General features: G+C 39.9%; 1 protein-coding gene across 3 annotated transcripts in view; it reads left to right on the forward strand.

Moving 5' to 3' along the window:
* The window catches only part of TIAM2 (TIAM Rac1 associated GEF 2), a 92,058-nt gene that overhangs the window by 25,619 nt on the left and 40,378 nt on the right, over window positions 1-26,061 (forward strand). Inside the window, exons 7-13 of one of the 3 annotated variants that reach the window (XM_074818805.1) lie at window positions 769-915; window positions 4,469-4,531; window positions 9,337-9,504; window positions 12,165-12,266; window positions 12,737-12,818; window positions 13,722-13,814; window positions 14,783-15,043. In XM_074818805.1, the coding sequence (XP_074674906.1) occupies window positions 769-915; window positions 4,469-4,531; window positions 9,337-9,504; window positions 12,165-12,266; window positions 12,737-12,818; window positions 13,722-13,814; window positions 14,783-15,043 (916 nt within the window). Of the gene's footprint in view, window positions 1-768; window positions 916-4,468; window positions 4,532-9,336; window positions 9,505-11,021; window positions 11,075-12,164; window positions 12,267-12,736; window positions 12,819-13,721; window positions 13,815-14,782; window positions 15,051-26,061 lie in introns of those variants that run through there. The other 2 variants (XM_074818806.1, XM_074818807.1) reach the window with 2 other exon arrangements.

The following is a 26,061-nucleotide window of genomic DNA, read 5'->3' on the forward strand; positions in this document are numbered from 1 at the left end:
CTTGATGGCTCCATTTTTCAGAAACAGTTTGATACCGTCCTGAAGAGGAAGTGTTTTTAGAATAGGCTAGAACAAGAGAAAAACCAAAATTAGAAGTCACTTTTTAAGAACTGTGGGCTGTGTTTGCAAAGAAGAATGAGGGAGATCCTCAGCTGCTGTAAGCTGTCGTCACCCTGTTGGCTTCAAGAGAAGTACGGCAGTAGCAGGTTCGCCTCTGCTTTTTAACCTTGGCAGGGCTGTGAGGCTGTTTTTTTCAGAGAGGGGTGGACCACATTTGCTGCATGAGAAGTCAGTCTGAATAGCAGTCCTGAAAGTCCTGTCGGGGAATGTGTTTCTCTCTGCCACTCTTTTTATCTGTGTGGTGTGTTGTTGCTTGTTAATAACTCAGTGCCATAGCACGTTTATCTCCTATGTTTGGCAATTCTGAGTCTTTCTTCCTCTAGCAATTTCATATCTGAATGATAGGTTATCATTCTTCTTCAGAGCCTTTTCATTAACTTCTTTTCTTTTACAGAGCAATATTTTCTCAATTTCTCCCTTGCTATGACCTTCTGATTTTTCCCCATGACAAAACAATTACACTATTATGCCATTGGAATACCAAAACAAGCATCACCTCTGAAAGTTTAAAACATTATCCTTGCACCTTGGCATATTACATTAAGGTGAACTGAAGTAACTCTCACTTGATGCCTCAATTTGAAATAACTGTCAATATTTTGCTTTTATGAAAGTGACATAGGAAGGCCTGTCTCTGTGTTTAAATAGATCTGCTCCAGGGATGAAGCTGCTCTCAGGAAACGTACGCTATCTCTGTCACAAAGGGTCCGAAATAAGAAGGGTTTATTTTCTTCACTAAAAGGACTGGACACGTTGGCAAGAAAAGGAAAAGAAAAGCGACCTTCTGTAACTCAGGTAAGATCTTATCTGCTGAGGAGAGCATAGAATGGCTTGTTTCTGCTGAGGCTGATCCTGCAAGGTGCTGTTGGTGCATGGGGTAGGAGACGTCTGTCCATCAAACCTGCATTTGCAATTTCAGTAATGTAGCAGACTTGCAATGGGAACATCACTTATGAAGCGTATATATCTAATTTTGGGTTTCTTTGTGATAAATAAAATTGGTGAGAAGTTTTGGCCCAGTGGGTTAGTCAGCAGCACAAGACCATAACGTTTGAATTTCTAACAAAACTTGTCTTCTGGCACATTGCAAACTGTTTGGAAGTAGGGTTTCTTTGGAAATAACCTCTATGCACAGTCCTTAACAGTGTGCCCTGGCTTAGTACTGGCATTCTGAAGTACTATTGCAATTTAATATGGAGTAACACTGGTGAGTCTTAAAGGGAAAAAGAGGAGAGACTGCTGCATGTCTTTGGCATGGCATCTCAAAGCAACACATGCTGCTTGGAAGTACATTTTAGCCAACAGGAGAAGACTGCTGTCATGCAGGAGGCCAGCTGTAGGCATAGGCAGCAGACTAATAAAGCCATGCCAGTTTACACCAGCTGAAGACTTGGCACAGGTTTGATGTGCCGGGGCAGCCTGGCCCTAGAGAGGGGGGCTGTGCTGATGTGTGCCCCTGCTGAAGGGCTGCATTGCTGATGAAACTACAGCATCTCACAGGGTCTTTTTCTCTTTGTGAAACTAATGGCCTGTGCGTGTATTGAGTGTAAACCCCACACTTCAGGAGTCTGTATTTTCTCAATAAAAGCACAGTTAAACGTGAAACAAAAGTTCGCTGCCTTATCCCTGAAACAAAGGTAAATAACAGCAGAGACACTTCCTTGATGGTGAGGCAGAAAGCATAGAAGTGGACCCACACTCAAAACATTACTGTTTTCACTTGCCTTTGCCATGTCTGCTGTTTCTTCTGCAAAGCAGTATTTCATGCATTGTTCATTAGGTGGCTTTGTTCCTATTGTTCCCCAGCCCTTGTATTTTGATTTTATTAGTGAAAAATCTATGATCGGCACTTGAAAATCAGCTGTTCTTGCATGTCTAGTAATCTGCTTGTAGAATATTTAAACAAGCCTATCTGTACGCATACTGCAGTGGTCCCAGAGTTGATGCAATAGATTTAATGTTGCAAAGTAACACGTCAGGATTTTCTGGTCTAGTGGTTTGTATTTTTAATAGGTAGATATTTATCTATGTGTTACACTGGGATGAAGCTTCTTGGGGTGACTTTTTACATCGTGAAGTTCTGTAAGAATAGAACTCAAATCTGTTTTACAAAAGAGGAAACTGAAGGAGATACTTTCTCTGGGTATCCTTTTCACATAATTTCCCCTGTGTTCCCCAGGAGGTGATGCTGGTCTATGAGTCCTGCAGCTCTATTTCTTTATTAATAAGAGGCCTGAGGGAAGGGATTTTATGCCCCTTAGCTCCGTTCCCAGTGGACCCGATATCTCGCACTTTTTTTAACTGGGTAATACGTCCTCCTGTATGCTTTATAGCCTGTGAAGGGGATTCTGCAGAGCTCAGGGATGGGGAATTTTATTTCCGTGGCAAGGAGAGGAGGCTCCTGCTGCCCTCCCAGTGCTTTTCTGTGCATGGAGGAGGAAGTCCTGGTGCAGGTAGAGGTGTCCCCAGCATGTCCTCACCCTCCTTATTCCAAACCTTGCAACCAGCTGGACCAAGAACACGTTCCATTTTAATCTGTGAGCTGAGGTTCTTGATTTTTTTTTTTTTTTAATTAAACATCCTACAATAAAATTAAGGAAATGTAAATTCTGAGTGTTGCATATGAATAACACTGGGTTGTGACTCATACCCATAAAAGTGAGAAATTTTTAAGGGCATGGCTTGAAACCTGACCCATGAACCTAGAAGGTGGCTAAAAAGGAAGCCATGTCTTTGCTCAGACTTGTGTGTATGCACATAATTGTATATCAAAATCAGAATAGGCCTGAGGCTGCCTTTCTTGTCATCTCTTTCAGCCCACTGGGAAACTGGGTTAAGCAGAGAAGTAGAGCTCATTTCTCTGTGCATTGTGCTGTGATGTCTGTGTCAAACAATATGTTAAAAATGTCTTGCTTGCTTGGATTTTATTAAAGTTCATTTGACTGGAGCTGGTATATTTTAATCTGTTGTACCCTAGCTTCAAAATTACGTGGTATATTCTTGAACACTGTTGTGTCAGAGAAATTTTTAATTTTATCTTAAGTTTAATTTTGAGGTACTAATTAAAAAAAAAAAAAGGTTCAGAGTTTCTACGCTGGGAGGCTTTTGTAAACATTAGTGAAGTGGCGCTCAGCCTTTTACAAATCAGTTAATAAAACTGCACTGTAGCAGATGGGGGATGTCTAGGCTTACATTATCCTCAGTTTCTTAAATGCTTATCTGCTTTCTTGTGTCTAAATGATAAACCGTTTTGAGAAATCATAAACAATAAAATACTTTGATTATGTCTATGGGTGAGACAAGGAAGAGGAAGTTCAGAAGTGGTGCCCTTTATTTGCACTGGCAGATATCGTATGAAATTTTAAGAGAGAGTTTGTTGTTGTCTCAGATTATCCAAAAGGCTTTTGCTAGTACAAAAAAAAAAAAATTAAAAAGAAAAATCTAAACAAAAAAGCTCAGATGTAAGTTTGATATAGTCCTGATTTGTTGACTGCAGAAGGATTAAAAAAATGCTATTTATATTTGCACTTCAGGAAGGTAATGTTATTAGCTGTAAATCTCAACATCATGTATAAACTGTATAGGTCTATCTGTGCTTTTATACAACCCTTATCACCAAAATATCTGATTGTATCCATAGCCATTTATTGGATTTTTAAAAATTTCACTAGTACGCCCAACACCTTTGTGAGATACTGGTAGTTAAGCTTTCAAAACAGATGGGGAACATGTCTCAGTTTATGCTTTCATCACTGCCAGAGCAGACGCAGTAGTCAGCTATTTTAATAGTGTGGGTTTTGGGTCAAGTATGCCTTTAAAGCTAAGCTAAAAGTTTTTGTCGATAGTGTCAAACTGACTGCTTGGTTAGAAGAGATGAAGAACTATAGGGTAAGAAGTTTTAGAAAACAGCAACTATGATTTGAAATATTTCCTTTAAATCATGAGATTTGTAGCTGTAGCTAACAGTATCCCGAAGGTGAAACTATAACTTCCAGCATAGTATAAGATTTAAAAGTAAATTGCTTTAGTTTTATTGCTAAACAGTAGATAGGAAAAAACAAGGACATGAATGCTTTTATACATTTGAATGTGAGTGTGCATGTAGCCTGAAAGAGAAAACTTGCTCAAATTTCTTTATAGAGGAAGATTTATATTTCTTTGATACTTCTAGTCAGAATAAAGTGACAAAAAGTTCAAAAAGATCCCTGGGGTTTAGCAAGTTGATAGATATTTATTAATTTAGTTTTCAGCTTTATTTTTTCAAAGGATTTACAATACAGGTAAGAAATAAAAGGTTTTATTTGTTTAACCTATTTATTTATCTGTAATATTTTAATTTTTTTAATAGATTTTTGATTCAGCTGGAGGACATGGATTTGCTGGTGTCCAGAATTCAGCCAACTCTGCTGAGGTAAGATATTCCTGTCCTTATCCTGCACCATCTTGTTTTTAAATTCTTGAATATATTTCAGTAAGTCTATGATGCGGCTGGTTCAGAAACCCCACAGAGGTTCATAAAATGCACTTAGTGTTAGATGGCAGGAATATAATTCTTCTAATAAAACCACTTCAATGTAAGTTTCTGATCATGCATGGTAGCCTTTTTTAAAAAAAGAAAAAAAATCCCTAGAAGCTTCTTCACAGCACTAATCCTTACAGTGTCCAAGAGATTTGGAACTGAGCTTGTTTGAAAGCATCTTTCACAGTATGGTGAAAGCCAAGGTATATTTTTCCCCTTTGCCTACTTCAACAGAACCTGTGTATTTTGAGTATAAAGGCAAATAAAGTCTAATTAAGGTCTGTGGAGCATACTAGCAGAGAAATGAGCATTAATATATAGTTGGAGATTGCCCAAGTAAAGGAAGAGGAAGTGGCATCCCCCCAACAGCATTACCCAGTAAATAGCTGTGGCTGATGTCCTCAGTGCCCAGGAGGAGAGCTACTGCTCGTCCCTGCCTGGCATGAGTCATGATCCTTCTTAGCTCCCTGGGGATAACATTGCCATGCCCAGGTCTGGAAACAAAGCAGGATGCTCCAAAATCCATAACTGCATAAACGTAGGACCACTGAGTGTTGTCTGTATACTGCAGGGCTTACATAGACAGAATCCTTCTCCCTCAGTAGGCTTGTGCAGACTCCAAATAAAAAATTCAAATTAAGTCTTAGGCACAGGGTTTCTGGACTTTGTTTTCTGTATGGTGTAGCTGGATTTCTTCAATGGCAACATGTGCCAGACTCAAAGGGGTATTTGTCTTCCCATCTCTAACGCCTGTCCCTTTTCCTCCTTTGTTCCCTGAACCAGATATTCCCTCAATCCAGTTTAAACCTTGAAAGAAGACTTTAAAAAAAATCATACTACAGTACTGTTCCCTTTCAGCTGAGTGTGTGTACCAGGTATTAGACAAAAAGTCAAAATCTGTATTTAAAATGAAATGCTGCTCTTGAAAGTGATCAACTATAATGAAGAGCTGTAATGAATCTCGTGAGGAAGGTTTGGACAAAGTTCATGATTTCTCATAGGTTTTTATGTTGGGTTTTTTTGCATCATTATGTGCTACATGGTTTATTTTCTCATGACGTGCATTCATTTAATGGGTAGATAAGAAAGAAATATGTAATTATGCAGAAGTTATACCACTGACAGCGGCATCTCCCACTGACAGCAGCTAATCCTATAACACTGTTTTGCTTCCTGAAAATATCTTCACATTTTGTCTGTTCTTTGAAGAAGTATATTGAAACACCTGAATTCCTTAGTTGTCCACTCATTATTTCCTGGGGTGGGAAAGTATTTAAACCAAATTACCCCTCTCTTTTCAAAATAAATTATAATTATGAGGGATTTCTGGGGGAAATGATCTCCTGTAGAGAACACTTACAAATTCCTCCAGAATGTACTATTGGTGTGGTGTGAGATGGCATCCGTTTCCCACCTCAGAAACAGCAAACACAATTTGTTCCTGTCCAATCCTGTTAAAACTCGGAAAGGTTTGGTCCCTCCTAAAACTGAGAAGAAGCAAAATCTCCTGTGTGCACCCCCTGAAAGTTTCTCTCAAAAGGCTGTGACACCAGTCCCTCAGTTTAACACCGACCCCCTTGGGGTTGGTAGGTCAATGGTGCTGCCTTGTGCAGTGGGGTCTGCTGTGGGTCTCCTGTCCTAACAAGAGCGTTTGCTCTTCTTGAACCTTTGTGAGGAGACAAAGAAAGTTTTTGAAGGTGCCAGGGAGCAGTCAGAATGAAGTCCCCTCCTTTTGGTGCCATGTCAGGGAAGTGATGACATCTGGCTTCTTGACCCAGCTCTGGGTAAAAGCAGCTTTCTCCAAATTCAGGCAGGGGCTTGCAGCCCTGCTCCCCAGGTAGAGGGGACTGTCAGGGGGGCAACGTCACCGCAGATTTTAGGCCAGACTTACAAAGTTTAACAGGGTTGTGTTTCAAGTCTAGAAAATACCCCAATTTAGGTCCTGAAGCAGAGCTCTGGAACACAACCTTATTTCTAGAAAAACATTATTATTATTATTATCATCTCAACATTATTTCTCAAACCTTTTTTTTAATGGGATTTTAAAATATAGTGTGGGCACTTTTAAGATCTTGACATTTTGATGAGTCATACAACAACTCAGAAATGATTCATCATAACTCTGTAAACCGTTACTTTGGCATCAGCCTGGTTTCACTGGCTGCTTTCAAATGAAAAACAAAAACAGCATCAAAACTTTTATAAAATGCTACCTGCGGAGTGCAGCGAATGACGAATAGTGAAGTCTGCCAGGGAGGCTGTATTTTCGCTGAAAAGGATGCTAAAACCAGAGGCAAACAGTGGGAGGAAATTATGAAGTAACCTATTGGTCCTGCAGCAGCCCTGTGGCACAACGTGTGACAGTCTGCAAATCCTGGCGCCTATTTCTGGAAAATTGGATGGGTTGTTATAATTTTATGTGGCAATGAATGAATGAACTATTGTAGAATTAGTCACTGCAGGCATAACAGGAAAAAAAAAATCCCTTTTCATGTCAGATTTTCTGAGATGGAAAATATGGGTGAAGCAACAGTACCTTGACTGCAGTTAAGGAACATAGTCATGTTTAATAACAGAGGCGAGTTTATCTCAAGGTGTATGCTTGAGCACCAGCGTACGTGGCAAGGAAAGGGAAGTATCACACATTGGCTGCAGAACTTTCTGTCCTGTCTTAAAAGCTTCCGGAAAAAATGTAGCTTTAATCCCATTTCTCATCACCTTAATCCTCTATGTTTTGGGGTTTGGGTTTTTTGCATCACCTTAATCCTCTGTTGTTTCGGGGTTTGGTTTTTTTTTGATCTCTGGCAATAGTGAGATCTATTTCAGTTACACAGATTTGAAGAATTGCTGTTGCAGTGCAGTAAACCTCTTTGGTAGTTACAAACCTCTGAGCTTCTGGGAGCATCTCCCTAGCTGAGGCAACATAGCTTTGGTTTTCACCGGAAGAAGCCACTGGAGAATTCGGTCTGATTCATTCCTGCTAAACTCTTGCAGCCTGCCTGCCTTGCCCTTTCTCCTTTCTGTTATTTACACTGTGGAAGGAGGTCAGCATTTATTCCCAGGCACTTGATTTAGTGCTTTCTGAGAGGACCACGCTTCTATGGGAATTATCTTCTTCAACAGCACCAGTTGCTGTTGAAGAGCAGTCTGAAACCACAGCCACCGAGGGGAAGCTTCACCTGGTGTAGATTTCATCACTTCATTAATTGCAGTAGCATAACAGGATTCCTGTTATGTATAGTAGTTACTGGATTTTAGTAGGATTTCCATGGACCTGTGTTAATTGAAATTTCGTTTTCAGCTAGTTAAAAGGGACAGTTGAGCAAGAGATACAGGATTTGTGAATGCCATTAGTTCATTAACATTATTCTGCCAAAACCAGTGTTAGTCTGGCGTAAAATTTTTATTGTGCCATACTCTGGGTCGGCTGCAACCTGAATTTCTGCATTGTTTGGTAATTACCTGGATAGGATTGCTTACTACATCATTTTCACAGCCACAGTTGTTATTTGGGAAAAAAAAAAATATTGGTCTCTATGTTGCTACTGATAGATTGTTGTCAATAACTTTGCTGCGTGCAGCATGGGAAGCAGTCTCTGTGCAGTGATCTTACTGCAGCTTTTAATTGCAGTGCACCCCTGTGCTTGTGTCCCTGCAGAGCCAGGAGGAAGAACTGCATAATCAAGGGACTTTATATAGGCAACAACACCCCACCCCTGCCCCTGACCCAAACAAACAAACAGAAATGCAAAGAGAAAGCATCAGGGAGGTAGGCACTCCTAAGAACAGACGTATCTTAAGATATGTCTTGGGTGGCAGTTCTGCTGCTTTACAAGGTTATTGTCCCTTTCCAGTGACTGCAAGGGGAATTGAGGGACCCTATCTGCGTAAACTGAAATGCCTTTATGTGGGTACTTCAGTGACGTGCTGAATAGGCAGACCCAAATACATAGGTGAAACTCCAAATTCTGAGCAGCTCTCAGTGTTTTTCTTCTCCTTGTGTGGCTTCCTTTGAAACATGGAGCCTGAAGTGCAGTACAGGAAAAAGTGTGAAAATGAAGTGTGAGAAAGCAACAGGGAATTTATTCAGGGTGGATGTTGTTAATTGATCTAGTGGAGTGGCTTTGGAATGAGAGTGAATGTGAAGCAAAATGGTAAACAGGCAAATACCCTATGCTACCTGTGAAACAATACGTTCTTAAAACTGTGAGTAGGAACACTTTATTCCTGCTTTAGTCCTTTATTGTGTTATGGCAAGCCTTGCTCCACAGTGCTCTCTGCTGGAAGTTTACTATATTATAATTTTCTGTCAAAATTGCAGTAATTCCGGTTTTTTTGCATTTGTTAATTAGGTAAAATTGTAGAGGTCAGTTCTTCTTAAGAATTTATTCCCACTGCAATATAATATCAGGTAGCTACATATTTTCACTTCGAGTTAAATCGACAATTAATGTAAGATAAAGGCATAAAAGCCCATCCCATAATGGGAATGCAGAGGGAGTGCAATCTGTTCTCAAGAAAATCAAGTCTTCGACAGTGAATGAGAGCAGGTAACTGAACTCTGTCCCTGTCTTGCCATGGGGAAATACAGAGTACCATGTCTAAATACATATCCACTGCAAACTGCCAATGTAATTTTACTTTGGGGTTTTTTTTACAACATCCACATATGTTGTATGTTTCTCCCTTGTTTCCAGCATCAAGTTGATGACTTTTTGAATGTCTACTGCTCAGTGCCAGAGAGCATTCAGAAGGAGAGTGCTTGGGAGACACAGACGTATGTTCACTTCTGTGATGGCCAGGGAGTGGCACTGACCCTCAAGCCAGAGCACAGGGTGGAAGATGTTTTGTCTTTGGCGTGCAAGGTACTCACTTTTCATGTATGATTGCACCTTGTTAATAGCTGTGGACTTGAGAAAGAATGTAATACATCAGAGGATGCCTAAATTGTGAGAGTGTAATACCAGCATCTCTCTGTCACTGTATTAAGGTACATTGCTCTGTTTCCTTTAGTTGTGTTATTTATGTATTGTAGCCAAGGTAGCAGCGTTTTCAAGAAGCGTTGCTTGAGACAGCGCGCAGTGAATACTTAAAGAGTGATGATGGTTTACCAGGTAGTCAGCCCCTGAGAAATCTCAGCACATGTCCATTCTGTGTTGTTGCTGCAGTGAACCTAGTTCTGTACAAGTTAATCACAGAGAGTAACGGGGACTGGTTGAGTTAATGCCGGGAGATTAAGACTGCTGTGACAAAGGTTATCATATGTGTTTGCTTCTTAAAGAACCCTTTTAAGCTTTTAATTAAATACCATCTCTACTTAATTTCAAAGAGTGCATTCTCTTCTGAAAGTTAGTGCCAGTGATTTGAAAGGAATTGCTATAAATCTTGGGACAGAAAACTGAGTCACAGGTAGAAGGTAAAGTAGAAATACCAATTTTAACTATAGACAAAAGACCAGCACCTCTAGAACATCTCAACGTACCTAGCACCTTTGTCTCTACATGTGTCAGTGCTTGAATTTAGCTCTAACTTTGTAGTGCAAGGCACTTAAATTATGCAAACAAGCTTTTTGGAAAAACTAACTTTTTACTCCCAAGTTCTGCTTTCTGACAACTGTTAAATATAGTTTATTTACCTCATTAGTAAAGGGGAAAAACAGGAAAAAAAGGAGTCCTGCTCTGTACAAAATCCAGCTGTAGCTTTTGGCATAGGTTAGTGTGAACTTCCAGGTGAGCTCATTCAACTGGCTTAGAAGTTAATGAATTTTCAGACTTCTAATGGAGAAAAGGACCCAATTTAATGGCTCTTTGCACCTGGTACTGTTGTAAACAAACAAAAAATTATTAAATTACACAAATTTTTAAGAATCCAGGGTGAGCTATAGTTTTTAAATCAAAATAAGCACACTGAATTAGCCAAGTCACAATGCATCTCCATGGCATCACTGAGAAGAAATTATCTTCCTGTTGCTTTCTCTGATTGAGACTGAATCCTAGAGAAACAGTTTAATGCCTGGCTTTACTTTTTAAAAGTTGACTGTACCTAGTCAGGCTAAAGGGATTGTCTGAGACATTATTTGACCACGAGATGGCACGATAGAGCTGAAACATTTGGAAGTGGTTACGGTAAAGTGCAAGACCCCTGAAAGAGGAAATAAAATTTATAAACGTTACATTAAGTTGAAAAGGAAATTCCTTACCTCTCTTACTCTATCATTCCAAAATATTTGTAATTGTAAAGCTGACTTTTAATTTTCATTGTCTGTATCGCATGAAAACTTAGTTTTAAGTTATTTGATTTTTTCTTAAATGGTTTTCTGTTTTATTTTTTCTTTCTATTCTGTGTGTAAAGCTTTTCATAAGCATTCTCTAATGCTGAATACTTTCTACTCATCTATCCTGGTTCTTTTCCTTCTTACACTTTCATTCTGCTCTGGTGAGTGTAAGGAATCTTTCTTCTTAACAGAACATGTTTGAATGTTATGTGTATAAGCATAAAGTTCAAAGGGGTTGGTTTTGTGGGGTTTTTTTCCCTTCATTCATCCTTTATGGGGTTTATACTTTTCTCATTTCTGTTTTCCATCTGAGGCTTTTGGATAACACGTAGAGAAAAAAATGTGGTGTTGAATACAATTGTTCAGGATACAGAACACATGTAACTTGTAAACTGTTACACATAATAAAATGTTAAGGTAATTGCTAGTTACTCAGTAGATTTGGATTTTGTAAGCTACAGAGATGCATTAAAGAGGTTAAATAACTTTCAGGGAGGCAGTCATTCCTCCTCTTTTAGAAATGTTGCTTCCTCCTGTTTTAGAAATGTTGCTCCATTAATATGCTAAATTGAAATGTTTTGTGCAGTGGTCTCACCAGCATCCTGATTTTCAGGGAGACTCCTGTCAGCAGCTCAACACTTTCAGGCTAATATCCTTTAGGAATATTCCAATTTCCCTTTGACTTCCTGTTGAGACAGGATTTTTGTTTTGACCTCATGTGGCAAAAAAAAATAGCTGAAACTCTCTGATCATAGATGAAACCCAGCAATAAAAATAAAATTCAATAAAGGCAAATCCTTAGGGAACCTGCTTTGCATCTCATCCTCTCTTCTTAAAGTCCATACATGCATATACATTTTGTCCATCAGAAGAAAAAGTTGCTGAGCAGAACTGAGTCACTAAAATTAGTGACAGAAAAAGATGGTTGTGAGCGTAAGTTCAAAAGGACAGAAAATGGTTGTGATACCTTTGGGAACATATAGCAGTGCTCAGATAATCTAATAGCCAAGACATAGTGTTTATGAAAGAAATTGGGAGGATCGTAAGGGAAAATGGAAATTGCACTTGAAACCTTGTCTTCTAAGTAATGCAGCTAGTTTTGTTTATACCACAAAAATAGTTAGGAAATGACTTGTTGAGGATGGCTTTTGCATGATTTCTAACAAGCTTTTTCTGTGTGTGTCACATCTTTGTCTTCTGGGATTCTGGAAATAAATAAAAATTCCAAACCCCATTCTCTTTATTCCTTAGATGAAACAGCTGGAGCCAAGACACTATGGCCTACAACTCAGAAGACTCGTTGATGAAAATACTGAATATTGTGCTCCTGAACCATATGAATACATAGTAGACCAGGAAAGTGTGACTCCTTTTAGATAAAGCTCCATGATGTCTGTAGCTACAGTTGTATTATCACCTATGGATATGTGTGATTTAGATCTAAAATAAGGTTTTAAAGCTGTTCCTGAATTGCATTCTGCCATCCTCATTCACGCAGTCTATGCCTATGCAGACATTTGGGTGGTTAGGCCCTGCAAACACTCTCTTCAAGAACCATTTAAGTGGGGCTTCTGGTACAAAAGCAAAGTGTCAGTCTCTACTCCAGGCTGGGTTTTCTATCTTTAGCGTACTCTGCATTTAGTCCCACTGATACCGGTGACGTTTGCACAGTAACACAGTTCTCTGTAAAGACAGCAAGTTTTGGCTCTTTATTGATGCAAAGAATATTGTGCTTATTTCTCATGCTGTACCATTGGATTTTGATGCTTGCAGTTTCTATGCGGTTTCATAATTTGATGACTTCTGTTATGTTTTTTTTTCAACAGGTGTATGATGAAATAGAAATTTGTCCATTAAATGTTTATCACGTTCATCTTACAAAGACTGAAAACATAAGTGATTTTGGTAAGCTCTCAGGAATTTTTCTTTTTATTTTATCTTTGCTTACTTTCTCTCTTCAGGACTTTTCTGTCCCTGAGAACAGGTAGAGCCATCCTTGATCGCTCAAAAGTCTGAGTCTGCAAAGGACTCAAGGCATTATAAAAAAGACCCAAACTGGTTGTTTTACACTGGCAAGCTCATTTCTTATGTTTGGAAAGGGTCCACTTTATAATCTGCTGCTCTGGACAAATAATTCAAGCATGGAATTGTCAGAAGACAAATGTCCTTTGCCAGGATTGATACAATTGGTCTCAGTCAGGCCATGATCAAGGTCTGCCCTTTTGGTTTTTGTTAGTGGGATCCTCTGTTGGCACAGTATCAACAGAGGGTCCTTTGATACAAATTCTGACAGGCTTTTTATCCGTGGGAGGCAGTTATGCCTAAGAATAATTACGTACCTTGCAAAGATACGTTTGTAAGGCAGCTCTGTGCTGTTCTTTAGCTGCAAGTCTGGTGGTGTAAAGTATTCCTTTCTGGGCTGTCTCACTCACTGGGATTGGTGGATTTGCTGCTTTATAGTTTTGGTTTCCAATTTTTGAATCTGTTTAAGACACCTCTACGTCTGATGGACACACTGCACAACTCTTACCGTAACGATTAGCTGTGTTATTGAAATGTCATATGGGGCTGAGGTAGAAACTGGTTTTTTGAAATGTAATTTGGTGTTTTTTTACAGCACAGCATGACATTTACTGGAAGTTGAAAAGTCCTATTAACTTTCTGAGAAACAATGTAATAATTTTTCTATGCTCCATGGGTGTGTTCTCAAGAGAAGCATCCTCCCTCTGTGTAGAGTCTACTAAATACACAAAATAAAAGGAAAGGGTTCTGAGAAGGTTTGTTTCATTTAAACCTCTTTTACTTCAGGCTTTGCTGTCACAGCGCAAGTTGATGAACATCAGCATCTCACCCGTATATATGTAAGTGATGTCCTCCCTGATGGACTGGCATACAAGGAAGGTATTGTATCATATTTATGTTTAATACTGTACTTCATTATCTTTTTTAAGTCCCAAAACATGAAGGAGCTTTAGTACTGCTGTCTGAAGTGGTTCTTGGTTACTATTCATAGTTTTCTATCCTGAAGACGATGGGAAATATGTGATATTAGGAAAGATAATGTACACAGAGTGACTGAATTATCCTTTCACCTTTGGAGACAAAGTCTGTGTTCAGCCATCTAATCAGGTGCTTTTGCACAGAGGAACAGGCTGGAGAAAGAGTTCATCTCACACTTCCACTTCTGTGGGCAATGAAAAGTAGCCTCTCTCCCCCAAATAGTTTTCTGCATGCGTTTCTGTGAGTGCCTTCTCTACTGTGCTGCTCAGAAATCGTGCTTCTCTTCATCAGCACAGCAGGATCAGATGCATTCTGCTCTCTGAAAAGCAGAGAGACAAACCCAGAAAAATGGAGACAGTTTCATTTGCTACCTGAGGGTAATGACCACTTGACTGTTGCTGACCTTGAAAGGCAGCGGTTGCTGCTGTTTAAAGACTCCATTCGCTGTTGTTCCAGTTTTGCATGGATGATTTGATCTGTGTGACTAGTGCCTTGTTCTTCCCAGATAATAAGTGTTATAGTGCTGTACACTGGTGGTATCTGAGTCGTGAGAGGTGCCTCTATTCTAATCTTAAAAGTTGTGCTGCCCTCCCACCCACCAAATTCTATAGTATCTTTAGAAAGAAACAACTCAATTGCTGTACTATGTGTAGCACCTATCAGAGTAAGCATGAGGTCCATCTACATAATTATAGCACAAATAAAGCTGCTGTTGATTCTAATGGACTTGTGGTAGGATTAGGCTATTTGAATTAAAACTGCAAAAATAAAAGGTGTATCAGCATAAGGTTTGGTTTGTGACCCATTATGTTTATATTCCCTCTTTTTTTTTTTTTTTTTTTTATTTCTTTCCTTTCACGTGTTCCTAGGGCTCAGAGTAGATAATGAAATCCTGAGCATAAATGGAGAGGCTGTGTCTGATCTTGACCTCAGGCAGATGGAGGAGTTGTTTTCAGAGAGAAGCGTAATGCTCACTCTGAGAATGAACCATTGTGGGACCCAGCAACCCTTATGTGCGTCCTGGTCAGATGGCGACATTTCCAGGGACCCAAAGAGTTTGTTACCCCCTCCAAACCAGTCACAGCTCCTGGAAGAGTTTCTAGATAACTTCAGAAAGAACACAGCAAATGGTAAGAGGTTGACAGTCCTCTTTCACGTCCCTTCCAATATCGCTGTTTTTTAAAACTCAATTATGTTTAAAAATCTGTGCTTGCCTTACTGAGAAACCCAAGTACAAATTGTTCAAGTTCCATTTATGCTCCATATCTGTCTGTTATTTTATTATTTTCTAGAAAGTAGAAATGGAACAGAATATGATAATTTCTGCAGGGAAATGATACTGTTTTAATCTGTTTAGCTGCACCATCTAGTATTATCAAGCACTCTCTTAACTATATTGTGTGTCATCTTGGGTACCTCCAATACATCCATTTCCCAGGCACAGGTGGTTGAAATGATGTGATGGCTTTCCGAGGCAGAAGTATTGTTCTGTGTTTACCGTGCTTTACATATGGTAAAGTACTGCATACATTAAGGGTACCTTAAATGCAATAATCATCATCAGCGCAGAAAGGAGTCATTTAGCTCTGCTCCCACCCAGTGATATTATCATGTTCCCGATGGATACAGCTGCTCACTGTGTAGAAGAAAACATATGAAAACAGCTTTCGTAGGGATTGTTTTGCTACTACCTGTTCGTATTTCTTATTCAATGTAATACCACTGTATTAAGTATTGCATGGAGGACATACCCTAACAGCACTGTGTCAGGGTGAGATCCTGATGGATTTCCATATGAGGAGCATCAGGCAGGAAAGGTGCCAAAACCCTACGTGGTAAGGACTGCTCCTGGATGACACCACAGCCCCTCAGCCCCAGGGAAGCTGCCAGTGCTCACTGCTCTGTTGCCTTTTCAGCTGGAAATAGGAGGTGGCACATGGAGGGGCACTGCCATACTGGGTGGAGGAGAGCCGTGGTCACCCTTCCATTCCTTTAGCTGATCTTACTTTACATGAAAAGTACATCTTGTGATACCAGAATACTTGTAAACGCCTGTCTGAAATAGAAAGTACGTGGGGATTTGCTCCCCTTCCTTCCCGCGCCTTGACTATTTTTCAAACAAGATGGAAGCAAATTTAAGTCTAGTTCCTTGAGTGTAAAAGGTGCAGTTTCCTCACTGCACCTCTGGGGGATGCTAGTAAAATTCTGCAGAAGAGGTAGCCGGGGTGCACTGCTGTGCGAGGAGAGCAGCAAGAGTACAAAAAGATATCGCTGATTTTTGTATATAATTACGGTGGCAAGTGTTTTCTGATTGGAATTTTTTCGTAATTAAAAATGGGAGAAGAAAAAGAATCACATAGGAGAAGTTGTTAGAATGGATTTAATTATAAAGCAGTTTTATTAGGTCATCTTTTGAAATTAAAAGAAATCTGAATACAAGATTTGTGATACAGTAAGTAGCATCTCTCTCAGGGGCCTTACTTCAATTTAAAATGCCATTAAATTGACTAGTGGCACATAAAAGTTAGTGCCATAAAACAAAAATTATGATAGAGCTAATTAATTACATAATTATACCAGGGCTATCATTCAGCTTGTTGGCTTGATATCATAGGCCAGCATTACCTGGAGTATTCAGTATAATAAATGTATGTGTCCATTCACTAGATTCCTCATTCCTCCGGGATAAATTTGCAACCTGTGCAAATATTCCATTATAATAGGAAATTACTGGAGTATGTATTATATTCTAAGCACTAGTGGATAAAGGGACATAGTATATTTGCTTTTCTGCTTAAAAGCATCTAAGGAAGATTTATTTTATTCTGAAAGGGAACAAATAGTTCTAAATTAAGCTTCAGGAGAAGGACTTTCATGTTTCTTGAATTCAGTGCTTAGTGTGTGATCACCTGATTGGATTCAAATGGAAACTGAAGTGGTATTTGAATTAATAGATAATCATAAAGGGTTTAACTGTTCTATGTGCTGTTACTCAGGAATTGAGTAAGATTTTTAGATAAGAGAGGGGATATTTAATGATCTGAGCAGGGATTTGGAGGCCAGAGACTCTTACATTCACATCCAGTGTTTAATACTGTTCTGTCTCCTTTGGTAGAGTTGAGGGAGTTTTCAAAAATAATTTGACATATGCATGTCCGTGTTAAGCCTGTTCTTCCAGGGCAGCACCTTTGAAAGTTGTTTAGTGCCAGCAGAGGGGGACCTCTTTCAAAAATCAAGCACAATTTGGTCCAAGGTACATACCTGGAGTTAAAAACCTTAATGTTTTTATAAATTAACTAACTCTATTTATCTCTCTAGAGTACTGTGAGGATTAATGAACTAAAATTAACGAAGTGCTTGGAAAATGAAAATTCTCAGCACTGAGTCATGTGGTAATAGCCTGCCTGGTGCTTGGTGACAACCACCAGGCAAAAGCAAAACAGAATTTACTTTAAATACTTCGTATAACTTGGGTAGTAATAGTTGGTCCACATTTGTTTACAGTTTTGTAACTGCTTAGCATAACTTTGATGAATGCCTTTTCCTATGTATTCTGCCATGTTGAGGATACCCAATTATACCTTGTGGCAAACTTTGGCAGCCTATACTGCACAGAAGAGAAGTGATTGACTTTCTCCAAAGCCACTAACTCTGCCACTCCTAAAAATCATTCCCAGGACATTTTCTGTGAGAGTGATTCATTTGCTCCAGGAGGTTGCTATACCCTTGTAGCTGTGTTTGGACCTGCTGTGGTCATATCATTTGATCTCCCACATGGCAATGCTATGTGCTAGCTGCTTAGTTGCTTGGCTAGTAATAAGCTTATCCTGGAAAAGAAATGAGATGAAATACTTTTAAAAAATGCACTCATGAATGTGGAAAACCAAATAACAGAGCAACTAAATTTGCTTCAAGCTCCAGTGCTAAGGAAATTAAACAAATATTTGTGTAGAATTAAAAAATGAGGGAATTGGACTGGAATTCTTACAACTGTGGAGGAAAAAAATGCCTCATTTTAAGATGGCATGGATATTTGAGGAATAAACAACAGAGAAGGCATGAGAATTGAAAACTGTATATTTAGTGCAACCCTGTGTGGGTTAATGGTATATCTATAGAGTGCTGAGGCAGGAGGTAGAAGTATTAGTAGGTGTGAAAACCCATTGCAGTATGCGAGTTGCTGTCAGAGTTGGGCAATTATCTTTTTTCCCCAGCAAGTGGGTTTTTGCCAAAAAAGCTGTCATTTCTGGTTAGCTGACACTGTTGAAATCAACCTTAATTTGTAAATAGATCTCTGTGATTAGAAGGGAATAAAAAAAAAAGAAGTAAGTGGGGGATGGCAGTTTGGATATGCTTTAACAAGTTTCCATGAAGAAACATTTTCATCTGGAAGGGTGAGAGAACTAACTGGGAAAGAAATCATTAAAAAAAAGAAAATAAAAAAAATAAAGATGAACATACTCTTCCTTTGCTCCCCATTGTACTCCTCATCTTTGGGTAGGGCACTTACCTTCTGTGTGGGGTCTGGGTTTCTGTCTGGCCCATCTTTCTAGAGGTGTGGCCCCAGGAGCCGTGAAGAAGGCTTGGGTGCTGCTGACAAGGGGGAGGCTTGCTCCTCCTCCTCCTCCTCCTCCTCCTCCTCCTCTTCCTCCCCTGCACCGCCTTAGCCCTACCTTCCAGCCCCATAGCACTCATCCCACCCCTGTGCTGTCAGTGGCACTTGCTGGAGCCTTTGATGAAGCTAATTAAGGAGAAAACTTTTTTTTCCCTTCCTCCTGCAAACACAGTGAGTTGAACCGGCGGGTGCAGAGGTCTGACAAGGGCCAGAGCCAGGTAAGGAGGAGGAGGAGGAGGAGTGGCAAGCAGGCAGGTGCCAGGGGAGACCTGGTTGCAAGGAGAGCTGCTGTCAGAGGCAGTAAGCTCTCTTCCAGCCGACCTTCCTGCAGAGCACCTCTCTAGCCGTTTTGGAGCATGGGTTTTGCCCTCAGCTTTCCCACCTCTTGCGCTGATCCCCGGTCAGCAGCGTAGGCTGGGACATGCCGGTTTGAGTCGCTCCTGATGAAGCTGTTTCACGTTGTATAAAGCATGGCTGGAGTCAGCAAGTCAGGCTTTGTGCTGTCTGACAAGTAGCTGGGATGTGTGTTGGAGAGGAGCAATTAGATTTCAACTCCTGATCTGCTAAACACTGAGGTATTTTTGCAAAATGCAGCCACTTCAGGAGGACTATCAGTTTTGGAACCCTCACATAGGAAGTGGCTCTTCTGTTTCCCAAGATGTGAGCCACCTCTGATTTTAATCTCAGTAAGCATGCACCATGCACAGAAGCAAAGCACATCAGTCAGCCACAAGTTTAATTTTGATATGACTAAATTATTTTTAAAAATGTGGTTGTAATAATAATTGGTTTGGATTCAATTCAAAGGTACTTTCTGCTTCAAACACGCTTCACTAGATGGTTAGATGCCGCTGCAAAGTGTAATTGCAACTCACAGCTTCTCCAGAAAACTTTGCTCCATTCAGTTTTGTCAGATACCACTGAGTTGAGGGAGGAAAAGGGAGACTAGAGGTTGGCTCTGCAGCCAGCTGGCTGTATGCATTGTCGCTACACATGCCTCTCCAGATAGCACTCCCTGTATTCTCTTCCAGCCCCAACCCACCCTGAATATCAGAAAGACCAGTGTGTCCCTCTTAAGAAAAGAGATAAAGTCAGGAAGATGTGAAACAAAGTGGTCTGTAGCCTCCAGCAGCTGGGTGCTGTGCCTGGAGCGCTGGCTCAGACCGCTCTGCTTGTTGCTGTTTGCCCATAGTTTTTAAGCATTTCGTAAGCTTCTTTTAATGTAATGTTCAAAGCATTTCGTAAACAAAAGTAAAACTAAAATTTAACTGAAAACATTTCTGAAATAACTTCTACTTTTAGTTCTTCCCAAATCAGGTCTTGTTTGTTTGCCTAGTTGCTGTTTTGACATTTAAATTCTCTTCTTCCTGCTGTAGGACATGGCCTTCATTGCGATGCATGTGTGAGAAGTCAAAGAAATTTATTTTTATTCTTTCACAGGAAACCCTTTTGAGTGCAGAAGAGGTGAATATTGCTTCTTAGCTTGTTGAGTCCCAAGGACACCCACAGTCCTGTTAGAAGCAGGCCTTGGTCTGTGTTAGTTGTGCAGGTCTGCACACATCGCTCCCTCTTGCCTGGTGGATCTAATACCAGATATCTGATGGTTTTGCATGGTGTGAGGCAACACACTAGAAAAGCAGTGCCTCTTTTTACATAGACATGTAGTTGTCTATGCAGCATGACTGCTTATCTGCCTGAAGATCGGTGATTCTGCTGGGTTTTCTTTTTTTTTTTTAATTCATTACCCAATTTGCTTCAGCAGGAAGCCCCATAGATGTGAATAGATGTGATAGAACAGGTAGTGGCTGTTCATCAAAGCGAGCTCAGAGGTGAGGTGTGTGTTTACAGTAGTCTTGTACAACCATGGTAGGTTGACTCCTGCTCCAGCCGTTTATGTGCCATTAACGTAAGTGTCTTTATACCACGCTCTTGCGAGTCACCAGGAGAAGACTAGATCTGACCTGTGCCTCTATACCTGGGACTGTAGCAGTGTAGAGGTTAATTTGAAGAAAGCGTTTGCCTCTTCAGAACCTGGATCCATAGGAGCACTTGTTGCCTACTGCGTGTTTTGCAATACAGAGTGTTTCCCAAGAGTGGTGGTTTAATGAGCTCTTGCTGGCACTTGACAAACTGTCCTGTTGGCTTCCTGCTAGATGTGTATGCTGCGAATTAAAAGATTGTTTATGCTATAAAATGGGACAGCCTTGCCTTAAATGCTCTTCGTTGTGCTTTTCTACTGAAAGGGTGTTCTGTTCTGCGTTGCTACATGCTGCTATGATTTAATTTCTGTGAAGTCAGTGGGCCAAATTGTTTTTTCCTGGTGTAAACTCCATTAAACCCTGTGGAGCTGCACCTTCTGGCTCAGTGACAATATGCAGGCATAAATCATGACATTGCCCATCCTACTGAATTCTGTAGAGTGACAATATGGACAGCAAGGAGATTTATTAATGATGATAAAGTTAGAGACACCCACATACAGACCAGTGCCTCAGGCATAATTTAAAACACATCAAACAGCAGATGTTCTGTGTTTCACAGAGGTAAGTTGAGTAATTATAAAAACTGTTGAAGCTAGCCACAAATTCTTGCTAAACTATTAAGTAACTTTTTTTTCCCCTTTTTCCTTTCTGTTTTCATTACTTTTGTGCCTATAAATCTGAGATGGAGAAGAAAATGTACCACTAAGGTGGTACACTTGGTACCTTGACAGGGCCAGCTCCATTTGCTTTCCAAATCTCCTTGGTGCAAATGACCTCTGAGAATGGCCAAAGCTGTCCTATGTGAGCAATCCCGCAGTAGCAGCAGAAACCAGGAGAGGAGCCACTGACAGCAGTCCTGCATGTCCAGCAGCCTCAGCCTGGAAGACATAATAGCAGCAGTGGGCTGCAGCCTTTGCTGAGACTTGTAGAGAGGATGGTGGCCACCCAACATGGGCTCTGCTGTGTCTTCCTCCTCCACACCACAGCCACACATCTCCAGCTGTTGAACTGGAATAGAAGGGTGATGCACTAGCTACAACTAACATTGGCCTCCAGAAAGAATGCATCTAAGAAGTGCATTTGTTATGCACTTAGGAAACAAATGTATTTCAGTAACAGTTTGAGAAGTCAGTATGAATTGTTAAGCATAAAAGTGAAAAGCCTGAACAGCTGTGTGACTGGCAGATACTTGGACAGAGAAAGTTTAGGAAGTTAAATAACCCTATAAAACATACCATTGACATGCAGGGACTAATCAGGCATTGCTACAGAAGTGCAGGCAGCTATTTCCTATTATGTTGCTAATTTGTATCTCCTATTGATTACTGAATTAGCAAATGAATCAAATTACTTTGCTTCAGGATGAACAGTTAACCCACAAAGAAACTCCCAAGGGATCTAAAGGACACTGCTACAGCTTCAAAATGGATGTTTCTGCAGATATTTAGAAAAAAAGAAAAGAGAGCATAAAGCAGCCTACAGAAAGTCACACTTGCAGAAGTAGGTGGCTGACTGGAGCTAAGCCACTGTTCAGCATGTGGCCCAACATGTCTTAAGCAAGCTGTATGATACAAGAATATTTGCATGAACATACTGGCTTTTTCTAAATATGAAAATGTGGAGTGTTTAAAGAAGAAGCATCACTTTCCTCACTGAAGGATGACAACAAAGGAGAGAGACTTGAGCATTTCAGACCCTGGCCAGAAGTATGAGTTTGTCTAGGCAGTATCAGATCTGCAAAAAGCAGCAGCCTGGTTGCATCTGTCCTTCAGGAAGCATGTAGAGCAGCTTCTGATGTCTCATAGTTTGTTCCCTGAAGCCAAAACATATGGATGAGAGGGGCCATGAAGGGAACCTGTAACTTTTGTCTTGTTTGATAACAGTCTTGTCAGCGACAGACATCTAATAATTCTGTGTTGAAGAACCCTATGTAGGAAGACTGATGTTATGACAGCTGTATGCTAATTTTTCTTTCCAGATTTAACATCTTGAATGAATTCCTAAATGAAGTTTCTAGCTACACCAAAGAGTCATTTGTTACAGCCTTGAAGCTGTTGAGAGCGTACCTTCCAGCCAGTCCCAAAATAAGTTACAAAATGCCTAGGACAGCAACAAGTGATAAAAGCCAAAATACCTTGCAGAGATTAAATAATTTCTGAATTACTAAAATCCAGTACATTTTATTTGTTTTTTCTCTAACATGTTTAGTTTTAGTTTTCTAGAAACTAAAGTTACTTGTATTAGTAGACTCTAGTCATGTTAATTTAGCAATGAGAATTTGAGATAGTTGGTATCTGAATTAGGTCAAAGGCTTTCAGAAGAACTTGAAAATTTTCTAGGCAAAAAAAGAGGAGGGGTTTCTGAATTGGTAATGAATTTAGTATTTCACTGTCTTTCTAACTGTTGGTTAAAGCAGCATGAAAGCTGTAAACCACTGTACAGTTAATAACCACAGTTACTGCCTGCAAATTGTTTTGAATTTACTCCAGCATTGGAGTGTGAATGCTTAAGTAGTAATACTTGCCTGTGAGTACCAGCTGTGGGGAAACAACTGAACTGGCACTGTGCCATAGTTAAAAACTTACATAAATTACAGTTAAAATTACTGAACTGAGCTAACATGAACACTCCCATAATTCTGGAAAACTTGATTGGAGATTAATAAGAATCTGAATTTAGGGTCCGTGGTACCTCAGTCGTTTGCTCAGATTCATAGAGAACCCCAGTGAAGATGAGAGGTGAATCAAACTGCATTGGCTTTCAGCTTGAAGTGGTGGAGGATATGATGTGTTTCAATAGATATTTTTCATCTGTGTCTGCACCTGCCTTCCCTTAGATCTGTTTCCTTAATGCAGAAGCTACCTGGAGACAGCTTTTGGTCTAGAAATCAAATGTGGCTGTAAATACTCTTCATGAATAAGTTCAGTGTGTAGCAGCCATTTTTCATATGTCAAGGCTTGTACTGAAAGGACATAAGAGTGCAAAAAAATACTTACTTATTTGTTTATTTATTTGCTGCTGTGACATACAGAGGAAATAGATCAACATCTTGAGGTAAAGTAGGACCTTTCAGTGCAGTTTTCCTAGGTGGAAATCAGCTCTCCACATGTCACTTGAGCTGGACCATTCTTGTGTTATGGGCTCTGAATTTTTTTCAGCTGACTTACCACCAAATTTATAATCACCCTTCTCTGGCCAAAGAGGATTTAGAGAAGAAAACCTGCTCTTGTATGAAGGCCTTAAAGAACTGTATGCCTCCAAACACCTCCTGATGTTTCCAGACCTGGGCCTTCATGATGGAAACCCTGGATCAATTCTAATGTCCTCTTGTATCACAGCTTTGCTAAACCTATCTGGCTTTATCCCCACACCTCATCTTCTAGACCCTCCTCACTTTTAGTAACAGTTTCTCCAGTGCAAATGATTGTTCTGGGACAGTTAATTAATCTTGCATGGGAGTTTGTCTTCTCCTCCTAGAACTCTCTTGCTTTTCTCGTTTCTGACCACAGTTAATATTCTCTTCACAACCTAGACAGAAATTTAAAGGACTGCAGATATTGCATGAGCTCTGCCCTGGATGCCAGCTGCTGGGTGCCCCTTCCATGTTGATCCCAGGGGATAACATGAGCTAAAGAACTGAAAGACCTCATCCTCACATAAGCAAGACATATGAGTTATTCATAACTGAACTAGTGAACCCAGAACCCTTCATATCTCTCTGGTGAAACTTGGATGCTTTCTTTAACAGAGATTGTGAGAATGTCTCTTGAAAGCCATTCAATAAATTCCTTTGGATCAACTGTTACTTTTTGAAAGATATTCTTGAAGTCTTTCAGAAAGGAAAAGGATACAGAAGGAAATGCTTATATACCTATTTTTTAACTTCAAAACTACTTACAAAAGAGTAAGTATACTGTTGTTGAAAACCTGAAATATATTTAGTTGTATTGAACCAAAAGAAATAAGCACATGTGTGCTACTTGCCAGGCTGAACCGTTCAACTGAAGTTATGAGTACTAGTCTCCAAGGGAGCATTTTTCGAGTTCACCAGGCAGATATTTCTCTTCTCCAGGCAATGCTGGAATGCCTCATCTACCACTCCCTGTTTTTCAGTAAGTCTGAAGGCATTAAGACCACCAAGGCTTTGTACCTTTATGAGAGTTGGCTCAGACTTTAGTATTATTTGCACCAGGGATTTTGGAAATATTTGTTATCTTCACTTGGAAGCTTATTTTTCTCTTGATAGTTACATTGGCTAGAAGAATATGGGAACTACAAGCTTATCATAATTAACTGATCAGTCTGGAGAATTCACACAACAATGAAAAATGCAGCTTTCCATACACCTGGCTTAACTTTATTACCCAAATGTAATATTTCCATCTAAACCATGCAGCCGTGTTATGGAAACTCTCTGTAATGAAGAGAGGGAGAATATCTTACATGCTGAAGATTGGCTGTGTTGTGTTTTATTGGCAGTTTCTAGAGCATTTGGGAATTAGTGAAAATATTGAATACATTCTTTTCTAGTGGATAGACTGGACCTCCTATAATTCCTCATAATTACAGATCCTAATTTTTTTCAAGCTAAAATTCATAGTAATATTCTCAGAAATAAGTTGATGCCTGCTTTATTGCTGTTTTGCAACATCTGTCTGAAATCATTGGACAATACCAGTGTTTCAAAATGCTGATCTGAGGTCGGGGTATGTGCTTTTACAGACTAGACAAAGCCCATCATAATTGCTTGAAGCTCTGTGTGTGTGTGTGTGTTGCCATATCTGAAGCATATAACTACTGCGGATTAAAAACCGCAGCAGAGAAGATGGGAAGTGGGAGCCCCATTTCCCTCTCAAGTGCCAGAGAACTACAAACAAGAGAAAGATCAGTTTGTAGAAGAGTAACCACTAGAGTTAATGATGAACATCTGAGCTAGAATCGGTAAGCGACTGGGGTATAGGACAGCTGTCAGGGCTTCTTCACCAATATGGACTTGTGATACAAGCGTTCTTTTAGACATAAACACTCTTTGCCAGGATCTTTACACACCAGCACTAATGAAATTTGAAGTATTTTTTTGTGCTTTACTGAACAGAGGCTTCTGGCAACTGCATTTAGGCATCTGTGTAATATTTGTGCTACGTTGGTGACAGAGGAACCTAGGATGGGAAGGAATTTCCAGACTCAGTGAATCCAGTCCTCTGCTAGTCAGGGCTTTCAGCAACCCTACTGATACGTTTATCATATTCCATTTTAAAACAGGATAGACTGTTTGCATTCTTTGCTCGCAGGTAAACCTGCTCCAGAAATTTGTTCATATGATGGTTGAAAGCCAGTCTTCTCATTGCCAGCATAGACATATTCCTGGCCAGTGTTATAACTGATCAGTATCTGCTGGCCTTGACCATTGCTTAAGCAGCTCTAGCTCAAAACTACATTTTGTTAACCCCTTCTGCATACTTTCACACTTTTCTTCCTTTCATGTTTCCAACTGATGAGCCACAGCTTATTTAAGAAATTGTTCTTACTGGTCCCTGAAATTTAGTTCTGT

The sequence above is a fragment of the Strix aluco genome, chromosome 3 (genome assembly GCF_031877795.1).
Source record: "Strix aluco isolate bStrAlu1 chromosome 3, bStrAlu1.hap1, whole genome shotgun sequence".
In the NCBI taxonomy this organism is placed as follows: domain Eukaryota; kingdom Metazoa; phylum Chordata; class Aves; order Strigiformes; family Strigidae; genus Strix; species Strix aluco.